The sequence below is a fragment of the Centrocercus urophasianus genome, unplaced genomic scaffold, assembly GCF_019232065.1.
Source record: "Centrocercus urophasianus isolate 14NV4802_14NV808 unplaced genomic scaffold, USGS_Curo_1.0 seq_14, whole genome shotgun sequence".
Taxonomy (NCBI): Eukaryota; Metazoa; Chordata; class Aves; order Galliformes; family Phasianidae; genus Centrocercus; species Centrocercus urophasianus.
Genome location: NW_024884586.1, coordinates 28,153,457 through 28,179,562, shown reverse-complemented (window position 1 = coordinate 28,179,562; position 26,106 = coordinate 28,153,457). Strand labels below are relative to the sequence as shown.

Below are 26,106 nucleotides of genomic sequence, written 5' to 3'. Positions count from 1 at the left end.
CTTTAGAAAGAGATGTCCAAACATCCAGAACTGGAGTTAACAAAAGCCTTGTCACTAGTATAAAAAAAAACCAGACTGATCAAACAATTGTACATGTTCCACTGAAGCTGATTTATCTAACTACTGAAAACTATTTCAGCTTTCCATATCGTTAGCAATGCCATTTAAAAAAATTAGCAGTATTTCAACAGAGAAACAATAAACTAAACACGTTTCTAATGTTATTAATGCTATTGCAGTTTCAGTTAATAATAACTAGAGTACCTTGTGCATGTTAATTTAGAAAATTGGTAGAAAGCAAGCAAGAAAGAGAAAGAAAGAGAGAAAGAGAGAAAGTGAGAGAGGAGAGACAGGAAACTATTTGCCTTCTCTGATATTATTTTCAACAAGCTGACAATAAAGGAAGCCTTGTATAATGCCCAAGTGTTGATTCCCACTTTTGAAGTAACTGCATTCTAATCCACTGTACTTAGTGTACTTTTACTCAATAATCTATGAGGTGTATTTGCTTAAAACTACTCACTGTCCTCAGAAATTAAGCAATGGTGCAATTACAAAGAAGAGCTAGTATACAAAAAAAGTACAATTGTTGAAATACAACAGTTTCATTGGGAGTGCAGGGCTTTTCTCCTCTTTCAGGAGCCATTTCTCTCAAATGTCATTTTGAAACTAAAATAAAACTAAACTCCATTTTCAATACTGTATTAGAAGTGATATTGAATCTTTATCTCTTTCTCTGAAAAGAGTATAACCATTCTTTATGTTTAGTGTCTAGTGCTCCTTTAGTTCCCTTCTGTCTCATCCAAATATTATCCAGTGTCATTAAACTGACAGGCATTTATTAAAACATGTGTTTTACCACATAAGAGACTCAATTTCATTTCATGTAGATTGGTCCTGATTCAGTTGGACTTAGCCCATTTGTATCGGTGAAATATTTGAATTAAGATACGAAATGACTGAATCAAAGCCTAACATCCAGCGTTCGTGGTCTTCTGATGCCAGAGTGGGATGGGATGGGCCTTTGGAAACAGCACCAAGAAGTGAACTGGGATTTCAATATAATGTGCAGAACACATGCTGGATCCAAACACCTGCTTTATGTCTACTGAACCTCATTTTACAATCCAAATTTGTCCATTTATTGGTATAAGAGAATGAATTGATCTTTTAAATACACACAAAAGCACTTTTCCTTGACCTTTACAAAATCCAAATAAGCACCGTCCTGCTGTTTCCTAGTTTGATTCCTAGCTAACATTCTAAACATATTGGATGTTAGGGGGAAGTTCTTTGGATGTTAGGGGGAAGTTCTTTACAAGGAGAGTGGTTAGGCCCTGGAACGGGCTGCCCAGGGAGGTTGTGGATGCCCCGTCCTTGGACGTGTTCAAGGCCAAGCTGGACGGGGTCCTGGGCAACCTGATCTGAATGTGTGTGTTTGGTGGCCCTGCTAGGCAGGGGGGTTGGAACTACATGATCCTTGAGGTCCCTTCCAACCCGGGTGATTCTGTGATTCTGTGATATTAACCTAAAACAAAAAGTGGGAGAAACAGGATTCACAGGGAGAATCCCAAGAAAGGATTTCTTTTTTTTCCTATAGTTTACATCTTGTGCCTCTTTCCTTTTTTTTTTTGTTTTTTTTCCTCCTGATTGTAAAATAAATTTAATGAGAACACTTTTAAGCAAACTGTCTATACTGCTCTTACTTCCTTCCTGAAGAGAGTGAAGCCTTAAAGCATCATTTAAAAATAATAATAATGGACTGCAGTATTTATAATAGTTCTGAAAAAATTCTGCTGTTTTTCAAATAGAAGCTTTGTTTTGAAAAATGAATGACTTAAATCTAAAAGGAAAATGCTGACTAGTCTTTAGTTACTATCTGGAAAAAAAAAAAAAAAAAAAAAAAAAAGATAAACTATTAAGTTGCTAAAAAGATTCTTAGAAGATTCAGCAAACATAGTATCAGTGACATGTTAAGATAAAATGTACCTGCCAGTATTTAGGTGGTATGTTGAATGTGTCTTATGTTGAGAATTGTTTTTTCCATAGACTTAGCAGATCTTTTTCATGTTGCTACAGGCAAAGTGAAGGAAAACATAACCTCTGAAATACTGTATCAGTGTTACAAATGAAAGCTACAGAAAAGCATAGTAGATAACACAAACGCTTTAATGTTAAAGGGCTCCCTTTATACAGGCTTGCTGGTTAATAAGCTAAAATCATTACTATGTAATAACTGAAATGACATTAAGAAGTATACTTTACTTGGTAAACAGGGAATCAGACATGCAGAGTTGCATGTCTAATCCCTTGAACCCTAAACATATTTCTTAAAATGTGGACATCAATTTATTATTTTGAATGAAAATTCATGAGCACCTTCCTCATGAGAGAACCAACTCGTCTGTGGCATTAATAAATAAAAAGGAATGCAAAGCTATTTCTATTAGCCTTTTTTGCCACATCTAACACACACTTGCAGTTTGTATTACTTCTTTGATAGCATCATTCACATGGTATTTAGAAGTACCGTAAACATGATGCTATGTCTGCCAAAAAAATCAGCCACAAAGTTCTTTCAAGTTTCTAGGTCATCATTTTTTGGAACTCCTCTCCATACATGACTTTATTAGGCGGATATAAGAGAAATCAATTTTCTGACCTTCACGTTATCTCATTTTCCATACACATAACCCTCTCTATTGTCATAACAACATCTACACTGCAGGAAATCTTGTTCTTTACAGAGTAACTGGCATCATCCTGTTCTGCAGATACTAATTTTTACTACTACTGCAATATCAGTTTAGCTGTTTACTGCACAAAGTCACTACTTTACTGTATAAACAATTCTCCATCTACAATAATTCTTGTTCTCCTTGGAGGCATATTTCTTCCTCCTGAGCCAAGTGTCCACAACAAGCAATAGACAGATACCAAAACCAGATACTAATTTTCCCAATTAGCTGAACAGCTTCTTGTCTGTACAGATCTCAGTCATCCTGCAACAGATAACTGCTCATCCTACTACAGAAATTCTGTTTATAGTTTTTAAGCAGTAAGGAAAAGCTGCGTAAAATCTATTTTCAAAGCTATGTATTAATAGCTGGAAGACATTACCATTGCGTTCAATACAATACCTCAGACTAGATCAAACTGAACCCATCTGAATTCAGCCCATCAGGTTTTATATAATGGCTAAATGCATGGTGCGCCTATCTCCCCAACATCCTTTGGCTCTTCAATCTACTGCTGAGCCTATAAGACCTAAGATGATCACAAGAGCCCAGAAAGGTGGCCACAGCACAGAAACAGAGAACACCACTAGATCATCATTATCAGTAATATGCAGGAAATTATGAGTACAGACAAATGCATCCAAGAGCCTCCCAATCTACCTCACACGTATGATATTTAGAGTTACAGACTAGATTTTATCGTGAGGCTTAAAGCATTCTTTATAGCCTTTATCCTCAAGAAAAGTAATTCTGTTACTGTCTTACAGTCTGTGTACCACACCAAATTCCAACCTCAAATCTTGCTCACATTCAACTCTGGCTGCAAAATAAGAAGCTGTTTTTGAATACTTAACCCCAGTATACATCTGTATACATAAATGTATCAATTCTAAACAAATTATTTTTATAACTAGGAATAGCTGCTCTAGCGTGTTTGAGAAACTGACAGATTTCTGCATAAGTAATCAAGATCTCAGATAAGTAATCCTACATAATTAGCCTACATTAACTTTTCTAAAACAGTCATCTTTCTGTATAATAAGAGGGGATGTTTACAAGACTCATTTATCCTTACAGTTAGTAATTTTATAAAACTTTATTTCCAACTCAACATTGAGTTAACAACTGTAAAATGAAGTTTCAAGGATGAAGAGCAGCTTGGTCAGTGATGTTCCTTTCATATGAAGTTGAAAGTAAAAGTTCTACTGAATTTTCTGGTTACTAGAAATCTTATATCAGGATGAGGATGTACACTAGCCAGCTCTTTTTCACTACTTTTGCTGCATACTATTATGAACTGACAGAGACGTCCCCCAAAATATCTTAATGGAGAAGCTGGCTACCCACAGTTTGGATGGGCATATGCTCTGCTGGATGAAACACTCTCTGGATCCAAAGAGTTGTGGTTGGTGGAATCAAGCCCAGTTGGCAGCCAGTCACGAGTGGTCACCCAGGGCTTGGTACTGGGACCATTTCTATTCAATATTTTTATTGATGATTTTCAGAAGGGGATTGAGAGCACCCTCAGTAAGTTTGCAGATGACACCAAACTGGGAGGGTAGTAAGGCACTACAGAGGGACCTGAATAGACTGGATCGATGGGCCAAGATTAACTCTATGAGTTTCAATAAGGCCAAGAATTGGGTCTTACCGTGACCCCAGGCAACCCTACAGGCTTGAGGAGAAGAGGCTGGAAAGCTGCCTGACAGAAAGGGACCTTGGTGTACTGATGAACAGTCAGCTGAATATGTGCCAGCATATCTGGGCCCAGGTGGCCCAGAACGTCAATGGCATCCTGGCCATGAGGAATGGTGTGGTGAGCAGGACTGTACTTGGCATTGGTGAGGCCCCACTTCAAGTACTGCGTTCACTTTAGGGCACCTCAATACAGAAAGGACACTGAAGTGCTAGAGCATGTCCAAAGAAGGACAACAAGGCTTGGAGAATGTGCTCTACAAGGAGCAACTAAAGGAACTGGGGCTGTTTAGTCTGGGGAAGAGGTGGCTAAGGGGAGACCTTATTGCTCTCTTTGAATACCTGAAAGGTGATCGCAGTGAAAATGGGGTTGGTTTCTTCTCACTGGTGACAGGATAAGGCGAAATGGCCTCAAGCTGTGCCAGGGGAGGCTTAGGTTGGATATCAAGGAGCAACTTCTTTACAGAAGGGGTTGTGAAGCACTGGAATAGGCTGCCAGGGAGGTGGATGAGTCACCATCCATAGATGTGTTTAAAATCCATTTGGATGTGATGCTTAAGGACATTATTTAGTGGAGGGTTATTAGAGTTCGGGTAGTTTGGTTAGGTTACTTTGGATTTGATCATCTTTAAGGTCTTTTCCAACCTGAGCTATACCATGATTGTGTACATTTAGAGTTGTCAAATATGATTTTGTGAAAGAAAAACTCTTAAAACCAGAGCTACAATAAATTCTTCTCAGTGTGAAAAAGTGAGGGGCAGCCATTCAAGACACCTATTCTGTGATGAAACTACCTAAGTTTCTTTGCTCAAATTTCCAAGAAAACAGTTAAATTTAAAAAGAATTAGAATTGCTGCTTTCTAGAAGTACAAAACTGGGAATTTTAACTTCACTTACATACATGTGTGTATATATAACATTTACATAAATAATACATATTTTATATACATACGTAAGATATACACTTTAGCTCCATATTTAAATTCCTTAGTCACCAGTATAATTACTATTACAGAGAATTGTCTTGCAGTTGTATTAACAAGCTATAAAGACATTTCCTTGTAATATGCTAAGAAATGCTAAGAAATGAAGACATTAGGAGAAAAGTCTGAAGTGAAAAGGCATTACAATTATTTTTAATTGAAACAGTGGATTGCCTCTAGATAATGTTAGGGAGTTCTATGAACAAACCATGACATGTACTTTATCTAGAACAGATAAATTTTTGCAGTAATATATGACAAAGCTTTTCACTGCTTCATGACCTAGGAAGAAAAGTTTGGGTTAACTAGAAGTAAGAAAGAGTATATCATGTAAAAAATAATACAGATCAGTGAGAATAAAACAACAAAAAGAATAGTTCCCTACCCATTACTTCCCACTGTGTGAACTTTTGACATATCAGCAAACTCTTCCTTTCGCTTGCTACTACTGTTGTACTGCTCACTGTACAGCTTTAAGGACATCTGTTCAACAGCATCTCTTTGTGCTTCCAGATAGCATAGCTGAACCTCAGCCTAGAGAAAGAAAACAAAGAGAAAAAACAGAACTTTTTTCTTTAATTCAAAAAGAATGCATTTAAAACAGCTACTTTTGCATTGCAAGAATTTTAACAGAGGAGTATTCACACCATCATTTTTCTCTTAGCATGATAGCAAAAAAGGCTGAACCAGTCAGTCAGATAAAAGTCCACTGTATTCCAAAATACTTGAACTGAAATATTTGAGGGCTATCAGAAAATGTAGAAGATATTCCATAACATGTTTCAAATGTTGCATAAAAATGTCTACGTATAGATACATAAACAAATATTTATCATAGGCTTCAACATTTATCTATTTAACACTTTGCCTGTGCTTCATAATTAATGAAAACCACGTTAAGTATTTTTGTTTTGAGCAGCAAGTGTAATCAAAACAAAAGAAATCAGCAATAGTCACATTCTGCTTTCCCCTTATTGGCATCCACCAATTACTCAGCAATTTTGACTGCAAAGATGAAGGCAGTCAGTTAAAAGTTAAGGCAGACTTTGTGCCTGGCCAGAAGAATGCTGAATAATATTTGGAATCATAACCTATTGAAAAGACACTTTATTTAGTGCAGCTGTGGTGATTGGTTTGATTTTGGGGCTCAGAGAACCAGATGATAGGATGAAATCTGCTATGTGCCACAACTGCCCCTAGGAAAAGGGAAACGAACAGAGGACAGAGTAAGTTCAAAAGCACTTTGGGATCAATCTGCTATTGTTTTCTTTTAATATGCCTCTCTGAAAGAAAAACACATTACAAATTCTGATAACGTTTCAAAATCTGCTACTTCTGCATAACTACATACTCATTTCTATTAGGAAAATGCCTGCTTAGCTATTTGGTACTATGGCAAGCAAATGTAACAAATGGGAGAAATTCTGTGCAAGCACTCTTGCATTTTTTACTGCGGCAGGCAGAAAAGTGAAGAGTTTGCCTGGTTGCTGACAGCACGGCAGAGTTACCAGGCTGTGGAATGGCAGCTGTACACAGACAAAGGAGGGAAAGCACTGGATAGAAGAAATGCGCAAAATCCAGACTAAAAAATGTTGGCAAGTGACATAGGCACTTAAGAGTGGCAGTGGAGAAGGTCCGAAAGAAGGTTCAAATATCTTTTTAAGCATGTCATAATAAATTCTGTATATTTGCTTATGCCTTTCTTCAGCACTGATGTTGTTTTTGCTGAGTAACAATACAGCTAATTTGAAAATTCCATTTCCTTTTCAAATGTATGTTTCTTATGCTTAACAGCTTTATCTTTATTTCCCATCCCCCACCTCTCCCCCCCCTTTTTTTTTTTTTTTTTTTGATAAATTAAAGAAAAGTAGGAAATATTCCAAGGATATAGTAGATAAAATTCCAAGTAAGCCACTCAAGCCACTCAAGACTTCTGGTGTGTACATAAGTGAAATACAAGATTTTGTACCTACTTCTCCAAAATAGTGGAAAATTAAACCGGACAGAGTTACCATTGAAAAAGCATTAATTCCATATAAAACTATGTCAGTCTGGCAAGTTATTCAGAGTAGACTACTAAGGTTAGAAAGGGCTGTAAAACACACTACTTTCAGAAACTCTAAGTAAAACTGTTCATACAACTCCAAAATGAAAAAACGAAGCAATAAATATCATCAACTTCCTGTTCTTCTACCTCCAGTACATTTTCCCACTGAGGTGATAAACAGTCTCTTTCCAAACATTATATAGATTCCCGATTGAAATTAATCTTTGGAAAGACTCTTCAACAGCCAGGTGAATCTTCCAGGTGAGTATTTTGTGCTGTTCACATAAGGCTATGAATTTTCTCTTTTAATTTATTCTTAACAGAAGACCTATTCACTGATTGTTTTCATTTTAGTTATTGCTGACGACAATTTTTTGACTTTCCAAAGCAACTACCTTAAACTAAAATTTTCCATCTCCATTTTAAGCATAGAATTGAAATCATCTGGAAAATTTTCAGCAAATAATTTCCGTCATTTTCAAGATTGACATGGAGATAAGTGATTATACCTCTTGCGTGTTTTCCTTTGATTTTCTTTTCTGTTCTTTTTAATGTGTATATAAAATAAAACCAAACACTTCTCACCAAGTTATCCAAAACCAGGGAAAAAAAAAAAAAAAAAAAAAAAAATCACATGCAGCCTAGACTCAGGAACATCTCATGTGCTAATTAAAACTTATCCCCAATTGATATAACATACACTATTTCTCAAAGAGCACAACATCCCAATACTGCAGGTAACTCTGGGGAACACTTTCTAATTCCTACACCCTCCACCTCCACAATTTCCTCTCTGTCTTAAAAGAGAAAAAGGAAAAAAAAAAAAAAAAAGAAAAAAAAAGCAAGAATCTTTTCACCGACTTTTCAATCTGTTAACTTGCAAACATAAGTCATAATAAAATAACAATTACAAAACATAAATAGATGAAAACTTTAATTTATTTGAAAAATAAGAGAAGAAAATTGAGGATGAAATAGAAAAGTGGAAAAAAGAAAATAGAAGGTGGAAAGAGAAAGTAAATATATGAAAAGAAATGAATAACCACTATTTCTTCTTCAAAGTTATGAGGCCACGTTGCAGTGATGATTCTGAACTGCATTAAAGTCATACATATGAATTCTGAATAGAAATTTTCCCCAGTTCTTGCACCTCAGAAATATGAAGCCTTTATAAATCCTTTTTTTTTTTTAAACTCATTCACTTAATGTCTTCAACTATCACAAATGCTTACAACAACTCTACAGTGCACAGTTTCAGATGGAACTCCGATTTCTTTTGAGTATAAGTTAATCTATCCAATGATGCGCTTAAGCATTTTTTCGTCCATTCTACTCTTAGCAACTGAAAATCCAAAGAGCCTTTGAAGAACTCAAGTAACTATTGATCAGTTTAAGTCTCAAAAACCATTCTACATTCTGCAGAAGCTGAACAGGCAAAAAAACACAATTTAGAAATTAGCATGTAGCATGTGTGTAATAAATCTACTGCAGTTTATTTTCATCTAAAAATCTTTCATAATAATGAAGGAACAGTTTTGAAGTATTTTGGCACCATGCAGTAGCAACTTCATTATTTGCTAACCAAATACAGAATAGCTAGTCGTTATCCTCTAGTTTATTTTGAGAGTCCACTTTCAGACTGTCCTACAAACATTTCTGTGTGACTTAAGGAAACTCTGAAAACTCAAGTCTTTATCACAAACACACTGCTATGGATGTAGATGTCCAGCATGCTAGGATATGCTTCATTCCAAATATACATAATAGAAATTAGAGGGGAGGCAATCATTCATTTGCTCTTAATATTCTAAAGCAGAAGTGGAAGTGAGAACTGAGAGACTCACCAGGAAAAAAAAAAAAAAAAAAGCCATACATAAAAAGAAAAAAGCAAATAATGATTTACAGCTGTTTCGTACTTCATGACTTCATGATCTTATTCCAAGTGATTGTTTCTACAACAAAGATGTAACCACAAAGATGACAAGCTTTATTTGATAACACAAACTCCAATGCCTTCTTGGTAAGACAGTGACTGTTAATTTACAATATTCAGTTGTAAATTAAACTGAGATTTTTCCAATAGTCAAACGTCACAATGCTCTGATATTTCTGAGCCTGGAGAATCTCTGATCAGAACTATGAAAAAAATAATAGTCTCTATGGGAAAACTGAAAATTTTCTATAACCATGCCAAATATTCGGATTTAGTGATGGGTTAATAACTGTAAATATTTGTAAGACTGCTTCAAGGGGCTCATTTGTTTAAAATGCAGAAGCTTATAAATAAACTGAGGGTGCCTATTCCTTTGGACTGGCTTTGCATAACAGCACAGAATGTCCTTTACTATACAGTTCACTACACAACACAAAAGGGGTAATCGGAGACACTACCAATCAATGAAAATTCATTGTATTTCTTGTTAGACCTACACTGTAGAATGACCTTATTCTGAAGTGGAGAAAGGCAAGACATGGGATAATGGCTTACACTGTGGAAGGAAGGAGGTTGAAAGGATACATATAGAGTGTTAAATAAGAGGCTTAAAATTTACACCCATGTAAATAGAAGATCAGAACTCAGTGTTATGTTGTTATACTGTAAACCATTTTTATATTGGAATGTGCTAGAATAAATATCTCTGAATTGGCGTGAAGGTATTTTCAAACACTATTTCCTAGGGATCACAAGTCTTTTATTATTAATTGCATCGTTGTAGACAAACTATTTCACGTTATACAATATACCATGCAGTTGACTTTGCATTAGAAATTTACTCCATCTTGCATTATCCTTTCTATACAATCCTTTCAAAAAGCTGCATCACTTGTACACTAGACAACAATTACTCTAGAATTATATGTATAAATACAGACTTAATTCTTCTGCCATTAGTTGAACTTAAGATAAACAAAAGACTTTCTCTTAAAGCATAGGTTCCATCTTTCACCAATTAGTGAGGTGGTCAGACGACATTCTGCAGCATGTAGACTTAGAATGTTCAATTATATGCATATTTTTAGAAAAACTCACATGCCTCTGTCTAAAAGGATCTAAAAGTACATCCCAGCTGAACACTCTTCATATTCTTGTTATTTATATCCACACACAGAATTAGGAGTAATTCCTTAGTAGAAATAAGTTGATGACAGTAACACTCATATGGTCATATCTGCATTCAAGCTTTTTTTTTTTTTTTTTTTTTTTTTTTCTATTTTCTGTCACACTTTTCTGGCTATATGTCCACTTTATAAATTTGTAGACAAGGTATAGTTACAGAACATGAAACAGACTGTTTTCAGTGCAGCTACTGAATAAAATGATATCAAGTACAGAGCACAAGACATTTCCCACTGACATATGGCTGACAGAAAGAGTTCTTTGCCAGGCAAGAATCTGACCAAAGACTGTACAGACTTGATCATCCACCACTCCATTCCCACAGTGAGACAGCACATCTTCCATCGCTCAAAACACTCTGGGTAGAAGCAGGACTTCCAAGTTTATCTGACATTGTGAAACAAATATCTGTTGTTCAGGGCTTTTTTTCTTTCCCCCTCATTTCTTCCTCCGCAAAATTTAAACAGAGACCTTGCTGCAGTTTACTTCTTCCTCAGTGTGTCACCCTTTCTGCTTTCAGTTTTTCTACCTTTCACATCCTTCATTTGCACACTCTCTTCAGGACTGAAATCAGATTAAAAAATAATCCTGTATTCTGAGATGTGTTTATGAAAGCCAGACATCTGACAGTCCTATTATAAAGGACACACTGTGTTTTGATCATGCAGGAAATTAATTCTGTTAATCAGGGTGTGCCTGTTATCAGGTAAAGTCTTAGCAAAGTGTTTTTATCATCATAAATCTCAGAAATGCTTTTATATCAGTAATAACTTCATCACTATATTTTTCAAGTGATGAAACTAAAATTACAACAATGTGAAACCTCCACACACATTAAAAAACAACAAAATTATAAGGAAACATTGTTCTTATTAAAGTACTTAAACTCCTTGTGGAGTTAAAACACCAGCGGTAACATTACTATGAATTTTATGCTTGCCCACAGGAGGCATAAGATGAAATTTTAGACTAGGGCTGTGTTAGAGCAAGACAGGACTGCCTTCTAAGGCAGTTCCCAAAGCCATCAGAAACAACATCAAGGACAAAAAGCACTACATTTTTTGCAGGGTTTCCCTTGCCTTTCAGAAATAGAATTAAAATTAAAAAAAATTTTTTTTGCTGTTTTGTTTTAAAGGGTAAGAACATGACCAGTGACTTCAGGCCTGGGGAGTGCAAACTAAAATCAGTAATGTGGCCTCAGCAGCATTGTCTGACCAAATCCATGGACATGTCCACATCACACTGTTAATTTCAAATCTGGACCTCTGGTGTCTAATTCCTGACTGCCCTCTGCCTTTGGTTCTGTTCAGTGTAAAATTAAATACACTACAGAAGTGTCGTATATCTTGTGCATCAAACGGATCTCAGTTGTTGATCCTGAATTGTTTCTTTTATCATAAATACCAAAAAGCATTAAAGGAAAGTATGAAAGGAATAATCTCTCATGAGACTTCTAGGACTGTGAATAGTTTCTGACAATAGCATCCCAAAGTTGTGAATTAAAAAGAAATCCTAGTAAGAACAAAAATTGAACAATGGATGGTATCTTTTAGTACTTTTTTTGTTGTTATTTTGCAGGTCTGCAAAACAGATAAAAAGGGGTTTGCAATGGTCAGGGACCAGGTGGAGAATAGGTTTGCTCTAACAAGGAAGCTCACATAGAGAGGGATGACGAAATAGTTTCTTGCTAAGAACCAGCAAGATACCAATTAACAAAGACTCATCCCTCTGAAGACATCAATACAATGGTTAGAGTGTTGTAATTTCATCAGAACTGCCATACGCATTCCAGCCTTCTTCAGTGACACCACTCAGAATGCCACCAGAATCAGAAGCCCCCAGCAGTCCCAGCCCTACAAGCCCTGTTAAAGTTGTTCTATTAAAATAACAATTTATTAATACATTTCGTCTTTTTTTTTTTCCAGCCCAGTAAGTCAACAATTTGTTGGGAGAAGGTCAGAACACAGAAATCCTATTTTTAATATCAAGGTTGAACACTTTCCCAGGTCAACCTCAAGACCCCCAAGTAGTCAGGGAGTGGAAAGACTAATCAAATGCTGAAAGTCTTTCTCAGTGTGCTAAAATTTCGAACTTAATCTTACTTAATTAAAATCTCCATTATTTGCACAGTCCTACCATTCTCTGTTAGAACAATGAAGTGGCTTAAAATCAGATTATGAAGAATTTGCACTGATGTTCCCCTAGCCACACATAGGCCACACATCTAACTAGGTCAGTAGGCCTGGGCATTCAAAAGGGCAACTCTAAAGGTTGAAGGCACACAAGTTCAAAATTCCAGACAGTAAACACTCTGGATTTTATCTTGCATGGGATCATTCATCTTCCTCTTCCCCCAGCCTTGCAGTGATGGGCTCATAGGTCATTTCTAAAAATAATGAGAAAAGTTTCTTGCAAAACCAAAACCTCCTAGGGAAAAAACAGCCAGCACGCCACAGGAAGTCTGAGCTCACGTCATAAACATGATGGCCTTTTTCTTCATAACTTTTCACAGAGGTCTACTTTGTGCATATTTTGGAGGAGTCATTTCTCTCTGGTGGGAGCTTTACTGACTTACAGTGAAGAGAATCCCAATGAATAATGGTGGCTTCCAAGATATTTGAAATCATTGTATAACTTAACCACTTATTTTGAAATAAATGTAAGGCAATTATTCTTTTAAACTTACAGTGCATAAATCTGATGTTACTTTGACAGCAAACATTGACTTGTAATTACAAGGGCTGCTCCAAAAGTAATACCTCCTATTTCATTATGTTGGCCCACAATGCCAGAGATGGATAATGTTAGCAGTAGAAGTTTAACCTTCTAGCAAATATTTTGATACATTTTGTTTCTGTGCAACAGATGACAGCAGAGGGATAGTCTGACAAAATGGCATCTGAACCGGAAGTGTGCAGGAAGTAGAGGTGTGCAATTGAATTTCTTCATGAGAAGAAAAAATGGCTCCCAGTGACATTTATTGACATGTATCAACACTTGCTGAACATTTATGAAGACCAAACAGTTCAGTTGGTATGAGCGCACAGAGACAGTGGCTGGTGTGTTTCAGCAGTGGCAACAGTAACAGTGGGTCTATCAGCATGGCACCAAGGCTTTTGTTCATTGCTGGCAAAAACACATAATTAATGGCGGTGACTATCCAAAAAAAAAAAAAAAAAAAAAAAAAAAAAAAAAGAAAAAGTGTTTTGTAGTTGAGAATTTGCTTTCTCAAATAGCGTTATGGTGTACTTTGTATCTGTAGTAATTCCCATGGAAATAAATAGAAGGCATTACTTTTGAAGCAAACTGGGTACATTTACCACACTGTTACATTATTCCTGTTTCGTGTTTCGACATTTCTTAACGAACAGATTTTTGCACACTACTGTTTCTCATCATGCTGAAAGATACCTACATAAAATTCGGCAATGAGTAGCAAAATGATGCTGTATTAGAGAAAATATACATTACACTGCATATTTTGTGAGCTTATTACATGGCGATGAAATTAATTTAAGCCTTAACATTTTGAAATTTTTTCAAGTAGTTGCATTTTAAACTTCTACATGCTTGACAAGTGTTTGATATTTATTAAATTAATCATAACAAATATTTTAATAGCTTGTCCCCCTGTACATAGTGACAGACAAAATTGAAAAAATTTCAAGCTAAAGTCTCCCTTTCTCCTTTTGATTCATGATTTTGAGTCAAACATTTTCAAGTCCAAACTCATACAGACTGTACCTGGAAGACTGTCACTGAATGCTCATCTGACTTCCTCTGAAATTGAAGGGAACTATCCTCATGCCTACGATATACTCCTATTGATTGTTTTATTAACTCTGGAGAGGAAATGTTTTCTAACTATATATTAAAAAAAAAAAAACAAAAAAAAAAAAACAAAACACTTTCTCTCTAGGGGAAGTAATATTTTTCTGACTTTTTAATGTATTCAGCTGCTAACAATGAAGAATTAAGCAATCAAAAAAAGGGACTTTTTCTCTTCAAGATTAAGAAAGGCCATTAGACTATGAAAGTGAATAAAATCTACATAATGTACTTAACAAAAGCCATGAAATGCTTTTCTGAATTTTTTTTTTTTTTTTTGAGGCAAATTCAGAACTGAAAGTTTGCAAAATAATTTGAGAAAGTTAAAAAATTAGTAAAGACTGGAAATAACTATAGCAACAGCAAATTATATAGCTTAATGTACTGATCCATGCAGTTACCTTGCCACATATAAAAAGCAAACACAGACTGCATCTCCTTTGAGCTTATTTATGACCCTTAGATGAGAAGCCTCTGGAAGCACCTGACACCTACTGAAGTAGAAGGAACTGTGAAAAGATAACTGTTTTAAATGTAAAATATTTGTATTGCTGAGAGGTCAGCTTTGCCACTACTGACTACATTGCAATTTGCATACTATTAAAGCATTACCCATAACATTTGTAAAATTTAATTTTAAAGCTATGTTGTTAAAGATGTTTGCTGAATTGTAAGCACCTGGGACATTTGGGAAATTTGTTAACGCTTTGATAGTTACAGTATTTTAGTCTTATTTTGCTTTCCCTTTGACACTCCCCACCACCCAAATATGCACATACTATTCTCTTCTTCTGCTTTATGACAATGAATCTTATTTTAATGCAAGCTGAGATACTTTTAAAGAATAGTGCAGCAGTATACTAATGAAGATAAAAATATTGAAAATGAAAGGACAAGTTAAGTTTGTTAAAAAATGACACTAACACTTATTTACTTTTGCTGGGGTCTGAGATTCAGTTATAATCCTGTTGATTACAGGTGATGTTTATGATTTTTCTATTTCATACTAATACAGACCTTCTCATTAAATCAGTGAGCTCAGTAATCACAGTCATCAAGTTGTGTTTCAGTGCTGCATTCACATTCTTTTTCCCTGGAATTTCTCCCTTCTTTCCCCACAGCCTCCCCCAAGATCTTTATTTACTCCCTGGCAGAAACTGCGAAATTAAAGATGTGTAATGTAAAGATACAATCTCTGCTTCCTTTGCCCTGCCAGGCTAGCACTTCACTATAAAATACACTTACTCTGGGAAGTATTGATATTAACTCAGTTACTGCAGTGAATGAACCACAGTTTGCCTTTGAAGTTTATTGAAAAGTTGTCTAGATGATAACAGAAAGGATGGGGTAAAGCAGGAATAAGAATTGCTTTACATACTAATAACAACAATTTAGTTATCAAAACAGTACAGAACAAGCATGCCTTTATACAATCTCTAAAAAATTTAGCTTCCTAGGGTTCTAATAGGCTTTTCCTGCAGTTCAGGAATGCACGGTAGCACTCAGCCCAGTGGCTGTATCCTTATTTCAAAGAGAATCATTCAAACCAACATCCACCCTGTCAAGAATCTCAACTTTGAGCTGCTAATGCAGAATAAAAATCAATATAAATTTTGATCATTTGATGAATATTTACTTCTTTCCTTGGAGCTTGGGGATTTAGAATTGAAAACTGCTGAATCAAGTCTTTTTTTTTTTTTTTTTTTTTTTTTGTGTGTGTGTGTGTGTGTGTGTGTGTGTGTGTGCGTGTTTGTGCCAACACCAATTTACTACCCTCCTGAAAGTTCCTGAACAAGATGTCTCATGTGGCATACATGTTAGTTTTTTCTGTCAATCATAACTGTGCCAGTAGGGAACCATAAACATTTTTCTTTCATACTCTTAGTTCCCCAAAAAGTAGTATTTTGATTTCTTTGCTGGAAAAGGTAAGCATTCTATAGAATGGTTAAATAAGGCAAGTTTATGTCTGTCTTCCTAGGATGGCTGCTGCACCTAATTTGATACTAGGTATTACATATTTTGTTTTCAGTATCAGTTGCTTCCTGCAAAGACACAGTTCACATAAAAGAATAATTGCAAACAAAGCTTTGTAACAAAAAACAGATAGAGACCTATACTGACATTATCAATTTTTCTATATATTTTGTGAAAAACAGCATGGAAATTCTGAGCACTATAATTTGCACCAAATGTTTGTGTAAATGAAGATAGCAGGAGATAAAAAAGATCCCACGAGTTAGCAATTAAAATGCAATTCCAGTTTGCATTTAATCTTAAAAAGAAATGTACCTTCAATCTTAATAAAATGAGCTTCTAAAAAAAATGTATATTCAAATCTCTTATGTTTCCATAGTGGGTTTTTTTGGGGGGGGGAGGAACGGGGAGGCAGCAGAAGAAAAGGGAGAAATGATGCTTCTAAATATGAAAAAAACAAACAAACAAACAAAAAAAAAAACCAAAAAACTGTAAATGCAAGCAATTTTCATCCTGCAAACTTTTTCATATGTTACTCAGTGGCAGACGGGTTTTAAGGAGCAATTTTGTTGGTCTCTTATAAATTAAATAAAAGTAGCAGCAGCTGTCTTTCAGAAGGCTGATATAGGCTTGTATAGTCAAATGATATTATGTAGACAGATGTTTTAAATAAAATAAAATATTTAGATTACTAGATACCTTGCTAGATACAAAGACAATTATAGGATGTCTTTGTTAAATTAAATTTCTCATACTTCTGAGAAGAAAAAAGGAGAATTGTCCTGGAAACTGTACCAACAGGAAATGATCCTATATCTAAAACAGCTGGAGACTGTAACTAATATAAATTTACTTGAAAATAAAAATGCAGTATGCCTCTGGAGACAGGCAGCAACATGCAGTAAAAACAGATGTAATAAAATCATTTTTTAAAACTTCAGTTTATATATACACATACAAAATATTAAGATATGATGCACACAAGTAGGGGGACTATTCAGGGCTAAGAGAAAGTAAGAGAACAATTAAAGCCCTAAATATAACAACAGTGACATCTCTTTTTTAATAATAAAAATATGGGGTTTTTTTGTTGTTGTTAAATGATGCCTTTTACAAAAGGGTATTAAACACATTACTTTGACTAGGATTCTAAAATAACCCTATTAGATTACCAGGACAAAACTTAATGGCAACCTTTTACCTCAGCACCATAAGGTAAATTTTGATTGACATCTACCTTTCCTGCATAAACTTCTGAAAATAACTTTAAAAGAAATGCCAATAACGGTATTCAAGTTTTTTTAGATATTACATCTAAGAAAGTTTTCCATAACAGAAAAACAGAATTTTGGAGAGCAAAGACTGCACAACTGAGTCTTATGATGCAAGAAACTTATGAACCCTTTTTTAAAAGTGACCACACATTTTAGCCTGCATCTATGTAATGCATCTCAGCTAATTTGTTCCTGCCATTTTTGTTGAAAACATTGCAGAATAACAGACTGCATCCAATTCTATGCAGTTAGGTTGTTTTATTTTCCTCAAGACCTCCATTACAAACTCACTATGACTCTGGGCCCAAACCTGCTTTGCTTATTCAGACACAGCATGAATGTCCTGACTTACATATAAAGCAAACATTAAGGGAGTATCTGCAACATGTGAATATATGCTGTATGAATAAGCACTTCACGTGTGTACCTTTCACATCACCATTGATACTAATCTGTCCCAATTTGCATAACCTTCTTTTTCATAATAAAATGGTACTACAGAATCACATTGTTTGGGATGCTTTTCTTATTTAATATTACTTAGTAATTTTAACAACTTTCTCTCATGCATTATAAAAAGACCCCACTAAACAAACAAACAAGAAAAACAAACTGAAAACAAGATCATGAATCTACTAATTGTAGTACACAACAACCAATGTAAATGGTGTTAAAGAACACCATTTCAGAACGATTCAAGTTGGATTGCTTTCATTTTTTTCCAATAGCCTTAATTGGCTAAGTGCCTTTGGGCCAACTGATACCCAGAGAGAACTAAACTCAGTAAATCTCATAAATACAATGATTTAAACAGATTTTCTTCAAAGACTTGATCATTACATAAGATACTGCTGGTTTGGCACTGTATCATTTTTCACTTAGAATGTACATGAGTTTATGAACGTAGAAGATTTATTCTTACTGTATTCTAGGCCAAAAGCAGCCCTATAAGCAGAAGATACTGGATATTTTTACTTTTATTTAGATAAAAATTTAAGTGTATATGAACAAAGCTTTAATTTCAAAAAGGAAAGGGAGTCTGGAACAGTCTGGAACAGATTGAGAATTACAAAAAAAAAAAAATCACACTTTCAAGATGCAAAGATGTAAATATAACGTGTACAATAATTGACTGTATAATTGCCCAGTGCCGTGTTTTTTCCTTCAGATAATACTAGGAAGTCTAGCTGATATGACAAAAACATCACAGTATAAAGTGGAATCCTGGGCATTCTAATTCTGATCAAATGCTGATTTGTTTCCAGCAGTAAAATGGGTGATATCTAAACCACGTAACAACCTTACAACATGATGTGGGTTAAAGTCTCCTTAGAAGTTGAAGGAACAACAAAAACTTAACATTTTGATTAATCCAGAACTATGAGAGGTAATATTCTGAACAGTCAAAGGTTATTAAAATATTTTAAAACAAAGTTCTCAATATTTTGATAAAAGAGTTTAATTCAAATTACAGAAATTCTATGAAAACAGATTAACACTAGGTAGGTTTTTTGCTTTTTCAGAGCATTAATTGAAGAGGAAGCATTAAGCTTGTGTACTACAGCAAAATATTACAGCTTTTAATAGACACAGTATGTCCCTTACTACACAGGTAGTCATAGCAGTGTAATGGGAAGGTCTAATGTCTAAGGATAGTTTTCAGCAGGAAAATACATATATGCAGGTGAGAGGAGCTGATAATATAGCTCAGGCTAACCAAATTACCTTTGCCAAGCATAACTGAAAAATGGACTGTATTGTAGCTATTTATTACAGAACACAGAAATTACTCTTGGAGATACTGCCACATTACATGTATGAAGCAGTTTGGATCCTACCATAGAACCTCACATTCATTCTTCAACTGTGTGTACAAAGCAGCAAAAGTTACCATGCTTTTGAGCTTAGTTTCATTATAACTGAACCATCAATATCTTACTGGAGCAGGTTTAGATCAGAAGTTCAGTCTGGAGCCATGAGCAATAATTACCACAGAAAGTCATATGGTTGCAGGACATTATGGTCTTGTTTATGGAGCTTAGGTAGGATTTCCAATCAGCATGATTGCATCTATTTCTAGTGCTTTGTTAATCACTTCCTGAAGCTGCTCATCAAAAGCTCCTATGTCAACACATAGTGCTGTGGTGACTGAAACAGAGATTGGGAATACAATCACATCTCTTGGCTTGGCTGAGAAGTAACATTGTTCCCTTTATCACAAATGCTGCTTTCCCATTTGACAAAAAGCCTTACCATGCCATGGAACAGTGGTCATTGTTTTAGAGGAACAAACTGAATCTTCACCATTAAACACAGGATGATATTTGCTCACATTCAATGTTTCTTTCCATCAACAATGGCATTGCAATGAGATCCAAGTACAGAAATTTAGCGTCTCTCTTACATGAGCCACTGAAATGATGAAAGCCCCTGACAATAATCACTCACCAATACCATAGTACTTACCTACCTACAACTGTGAAAGCACTCATAGCCAGAGTCAATAATTGAACCAAGCAATTCCACTGTGCTCGTGTGATTGGTGATATTATCCCTTTAAGTGTGTTATTTAAGTTTGCAATGCAGTTAATTGAAACCCTACTAGATGCAAATCAAAAGTTTCAGCCTTAATTGAGATATTTTGAAAATTGAACCCATTGCTTCAGGCAGGTGCTACATGAGATTCCATTAATATAGGTAATTAACATTAGCCTCTGCTTTAATTAACATGCACACTTTAATTAGTAAAGCATTAACCAACATTTAAAAATCTGATCTTCATGCATCACAAAAACTGCAAAGTTATGACTATGTTACATTTTTTCCAAGACTATAAATCATACAATCCATTTTTTCTTTAAATACATCACAATGCATTGTAAGAAAAGAAGTACATATAAATTTATCTACTCTGTTTGAAATGATGAAGATTTCTTAAGAACGTGGGAAAAACTTCACATACTTGAAAATTCATCTAAAATGTGTATGTATGTATGTATATATGTTTGTATGCAAGTATGTATCAACGTTTGCCTTATGAATGAAGATAGTTCAGTTGTAATCAAATACATTGCTCAGGACAGTTTTTTTCAAAGCTGGCATTAAAAAAAAAAAATAAATGCCCTATCATAAGTTCTAGCTTTGTTTCCCATAATGCTTGCTTTATTTAGCACATAACATTTTAACATAACACTGCTCCCCTCAGCAAGTAAGAAACAGATCTGCAATCATGAACGGAATGTCTTCTTGAACATCCTCAAGAAGTAGCCTGATCCTCTGAAACATTCTACTATACCAACTGTATCACAAATCCCACTACTGGGCATCATCACATCTGTGAATTCAAGTCACCAGGGAGCTGTAGTGAAATAACTGGATTAGGTCAAAACCAGCCCTTTTGCATGGCAGGTCCCAGTTGTTGGTGTTTAACTCATGTCCTTATGGAGCTTCTACAAGTGCAGCTACACTCTAGCTTTCAACCAAACACAGGAGTATTTCTCTGATGCAGGCAATGTCTTTATTACTCTGGTTATTTAACTATCCATCTGAATTATAAATTCTTATTTATAAGTATAGCATGCTCCCAGACATACCTAGCATACAGAACTCTGCACAAGCTGGTGAGATTAAATGGTGCAGAGCTCTGATTTCAAAATCCTTCATTAAATAAAATTTAACCTCAATTTCTTTCAAAATACATTTCCAAACAATATAAAGATACCTTCGTCTCCCTAATCCTTCCCCCCGTATGAATTACCTGCCTGATCCTGACAGCTTTGCTTTAAATATGTTAAGTTCCATTTCTATAGCCTCATTATTAACACAAAGATTTCTTAACCACTCGCTTTTAGATTTCCAGTGTTCCACTGTCAATACGTAAAGGTGAAACATATATTAATTACTGCTCTGCAATTCTCATAATAAGATTTTGAATGTGATGGCTTGAATAATAGAGTCAGCTGAAATCTAGTCCTATTTCTACAATTTTTCCACGTTCCAACCCTCCACTGCATTTGGCATTGAAAGAATGGACAGTCTTAAAGGAGTATATACTGTATTCATATTGCATCCAAATATCTGCAGATCTCAGACATGCGCAGAGAAAAGAATATGCCCTTCAGTTAGAATTTATGAAGCTCCTAGAACAACCATATCAATGTCAATTCAGTCTTTTGCTTATTTCTCCGAGTTAAATGAAAAATAGTTTTCAGAAAATAAACATGAAAATGGAATTTACTTTATCAAATTTAAGCACTTTTTATCCACGGGAGTAAATTCTACATTATGTTTCATATTCCTGAGATACAGACATGCTTCTTATACACAAGACTTCCCAGATACTGAATCTATGACGCTTCTAGCTAAAAATGCCAGATCTTTTTGGTGCAGTTCGCCAGATTTCATGGGATACTGCAGGACATTTTGCAGAGTTTTGAGAGTTCACTATGAAATTAAGAATATTACCACTGAAGAATAATTCATTGAATACTTCTTCTGATATGCATTTGAATTCACCATACTTTTAATTTTGCAAAACAACATACAGAGTCAAATCTGTCCTGTTTTCCATTCAAGTTAGCTATAGTGATCAGGAAACTATTGTTTCCATAAAGCAATGTGGCAATACTTCAAAAACAGTGATTTTGACAATACTAAGTCTTAAGTCTGACCACAGAACTATTTTGTCATTCACTTTTTTGAGTTTAACTAATACTTTTATTCACATAGTAACAAAGAAATAGGTATAAAATATATGAGGAAAGTTCTTAAAAATAGTCTAAACAGCATCTCGGGAATTAAGATGCCTCATCCTGCAGTGGAAAACCAGTAGTGTGTCAATCACACTGTGGTTCAGGAACCATAGAAACCTTTGGCCTACTGGAAACTCAGCAAAACATGCAACAACTCTGGAAAAGGCCAGCTTATTTATATACTCATCAGAAAACCATCCTCAACTCTTCAGTGCAGCAAGTGAAATAGCTGGTCCTACCTAGCCTTCTTCCCTTGTTCCAGAGGAATTCTACCTCTTGTTAGGCAATGGGGACAAGAGAAAAATAGAGTGAGAAACTAATTTTCATTGCTAAAACCTTCTGCAATGCTGTCAAGTTTCAGCAACAAAGACTTTTTGATTGCTCTCTCAGTTGGCTGTACTACTATGCACAAGCGTGAAGTTAGGAAGAAAGATTTCACAAATAGAATACTCTTCGTTAGACCAGACCCCACATAGTTAAAATAAACATGCTGCCTCATAGTGTCAAAACAAAACAACAAAAAACGAAAGTTCTACTACATTTAAATTAGTTCTTCATTTATCTGTGCAATCATTTCAAGGTTTCCTTATGAAAAAGTCTTCGGATTCTTATTGAGAAATGTCTGGCTTAACATAGACTCAGCACAGTGAAAGACTTACGTGGCATATAATAACACAAAGAAGCAATTCTTAAGTCATCAGTTTTAATATAGGAGATTTAAAGTGGTCAGAATAACAGGCATGATGTGGTTTTTCACTAGAATGATTCTTCATTAAACAGTTGTATAAAAGCTTTAGGACTAAAATTATAATTACACAGGGAAGGAAGTTACACTACAACACAATGGAAATCACAGCAATGACAGTAGAGTAGTAAGGAACTCCACTACAGCAAGCAAGAACTTGATCAAATACAACAGTTATGGGCACAGAACAAACAAAAGAAGCTGCTTACCTTCAGAAGGTTTCAGATGCATAAGAAACTCCAGCAAGATACCTTTTTCCTCCACTACCAACACTTACATGAGGTCTGGGAAGGGGTGGATATTGGCTCCACCCCCTTCTGGTTGCTCAGATGCATTGCATGCACCTGAGTTCCCCTGGGTTGGCCCTTCCCACCAGGTGCTCAATCACTATTTCAAGCCACGACTTGGCATTTCTGCTGCAGAAGTACACTGTACTCATGATATTTTAAAAGGTGGAGTTTTGCTTTTCTAGTACCTTCAAAATAATAGGCTAAACCTAGAAAATTAAGGTTGGGTTCTGTTCTGTCAAACTCAGTGATGGTTTTCTTACCTTCTGATTCAAGCAAAATATGCTCCTTCAAATCATTTGACAGGAAAAGTATATGAATTTGTAATTTCAAAGATTAATGTTACTAACATTCCATATATTTTTACAGGAAAGAATACATACTGTAGCTGTAACTATCAGGATACAGAGTATGCAAACAAAGGAAAGATTGAAAGGAAGTGCAGAGGAGTCAAGGTCTAGCAGCACTTATAGGAAAAGTTGAGTTCTACTACTCTAAGGATGAGCCTTTTATTACAAAGAAAACGGAGAACAGCCAAGGTTTGGTTAATAACTTCTGCTGAAACTCAAAATATCAGCCTTGGTTCTCCAGTGTCACTGCAAGAAGGAAGGGATGGAGCTCTTTTGTTCAGTGTGGGAAGCATGTTTTGCCTTCCTGTACTAGCTGCCACCCCAACAACCTCTTTACTTGTAGCTAGAAGTTTCCTGTAACCTGGACACAGACAGTTGCAGACAGCAGGGTCACAGCTATCTTAGTGATCACTACATAACTTAGTACTGAAAGCCACCCCTTAAGCTTTTTGTTCTTTTCCTGATTCTAACAGATAGTCTAATAAAAAATACTAAACTTTGCCTTTCTTGTCTATAGTTCATTACTTGCCATTGTCACAGTGAAGTTATGAGCAGTCTTGGACCACACTGTTTGATGTATTCTGAAGAATGTCTTTAAACATTCCTGGAACACTAATGTAATTATTGAAAGAAAAACATGATACACAACACTCAATGTCTTATTGTTGGGAGCAATAAATTTTGTTACACTATGGACATATATATAGCATCCTTTTTGAAATGAAAAGGTAACAATTATTTTTGTTTCATGGAGGTTTATGAGCAATTTGGTTCAACTTGACTTCAGCTTACAAAAGCCAAATATAAGTGCATATGAGAATGCAATTGCTAATTTAAGTCACTAAGCCAAATTTGAAAACATACATTTTATTTTTTTAAACTTAAATTGTCATAACGTAGAAGACACTGTTTATTCCAATAAGCATAATATGTATTGCATAGCAGCTCTTTATTTTTTTTTAAACTTAGTAGAGCAGTGCACCTAATGTCATTCCTAAGTGGCAGTGTGTATGCTTTGTGTGAGTGTATGATTCCAATATGATATAATCCAGTCTAATTAGATTCATAATTCTATCACAAAGTAGGAACAGTCCACACCTAAACGCAGATTTTTCTCCTGTGCTTGCATGATTGTCTGAGAATACCAGAAAGAGTTATCTTGCTGCTTGCTAATACTGACATTCACTACTTGTATCTCTGGCAGGACTTTTGCTACCACAGTGAGACATGCAAAGAGCATGGGAAGTTTGCTGCCATACTCATAGAGAACTCTGCATTTCTTTTTTCCTTCTAACATGTATAAGAACATGAGCCTTAAAATCCTCTCCAGTAATTAATCTTTCTCCACGATACATAAAAAAATACAGAAACCAAATATTTCTTATCAGCAAATATATTTACTGGTTACATTTATGTTTAGTTTGTTTACTTGCTAATAATTTCCTACCAAAGTTCAAGCACAGTATGCTAACGATTCAAGAAGGACACCTTCTGCAGTAAGTGGAAATACACCAGGATTCATGTGGAGCAGTGTATTTTATTTGCATTTTGCATTTTTTTAAGAAAAAAGATGGAAAAGAAATTATAGAAACTTAGTGGAAACTTTGGAGAAAAACCAAAGATAGATACGTTTTGATCATGTATTTCTTCTTGCCAGTTGGCATACATAATAGAAAGTGGTAGAGAATAGGTTAAACAGTCTAAAAGGATTTTAACCTTAAATTTGACAGAAGCTAAATGGCTGTGACATTGGGTTCTTCTACTTTATTCCAGCTAGTAATCCACCTTCAAAGTTCCTGTCAGGTAAATGACCTTGTATTTCATTAACTGATAATTAAATGGATTTATTCCACTAACGGTTTTAATTAAAATGCTAGAAATATTGATTACCCCTCTCATCCTTATTCCCCCAGATGAAAAAAAGGTTTTAGGAATGTTTATTTAGAGAAGACAGAGAATTAAATTAGATTGAATCTCTATGAGACCTGAAGACTGGTTCTTTCATTTCTGCTGCTCAAGCAGAAAAAGGTTTCAATTTTTTGATGTTTGATTAATTATTTTGAAATCCATTTATGCTTACCTTGGTGTTTAATTAAAAATGTCATTTTTAGCATAATTTAATTGGCTATCTGTGGAAGACTAACTTCGAACTTGTATTTTAAAAATGTTTTTTTTTTTTAATTTGGGGTAAAAGAAACTTTTTACTTATTTGCTTTTGCTATAAAGGTATCATCTCATGAATGAAGAACTAAGGGCTAGAGCTTAAATGGATTTTCTACATTTGAATACGAAGCTACATATGCTTATGAGTAATGC

The 26,106-nt window shown here is 35.1% G+C and overlaps 1 protein-coding gene across 1 annotated transcript in view; it reads right to left on the bottom strand.

Annotated features, from left to right (window-relative positions):
• The window catches only part of AKAP6 (A-kinase anchoring protein 6), a 213,849-nt gene that overhangs the window by 80,764 nt on the left and 106,979 nt on the right, over window positions 1-26,106 (bottom strand). The window contains exon 7 of the mRNA XM_042814990.1: window positions 5,802-5,950. Within this exon, the coding sequence (XP_042670924.1) occupies window positions 5,802-5,950 (149 nt within the window). The remainder of the gene's footprint in view (window positions 1-5,801; window positions 5,951-26,106) is intronic.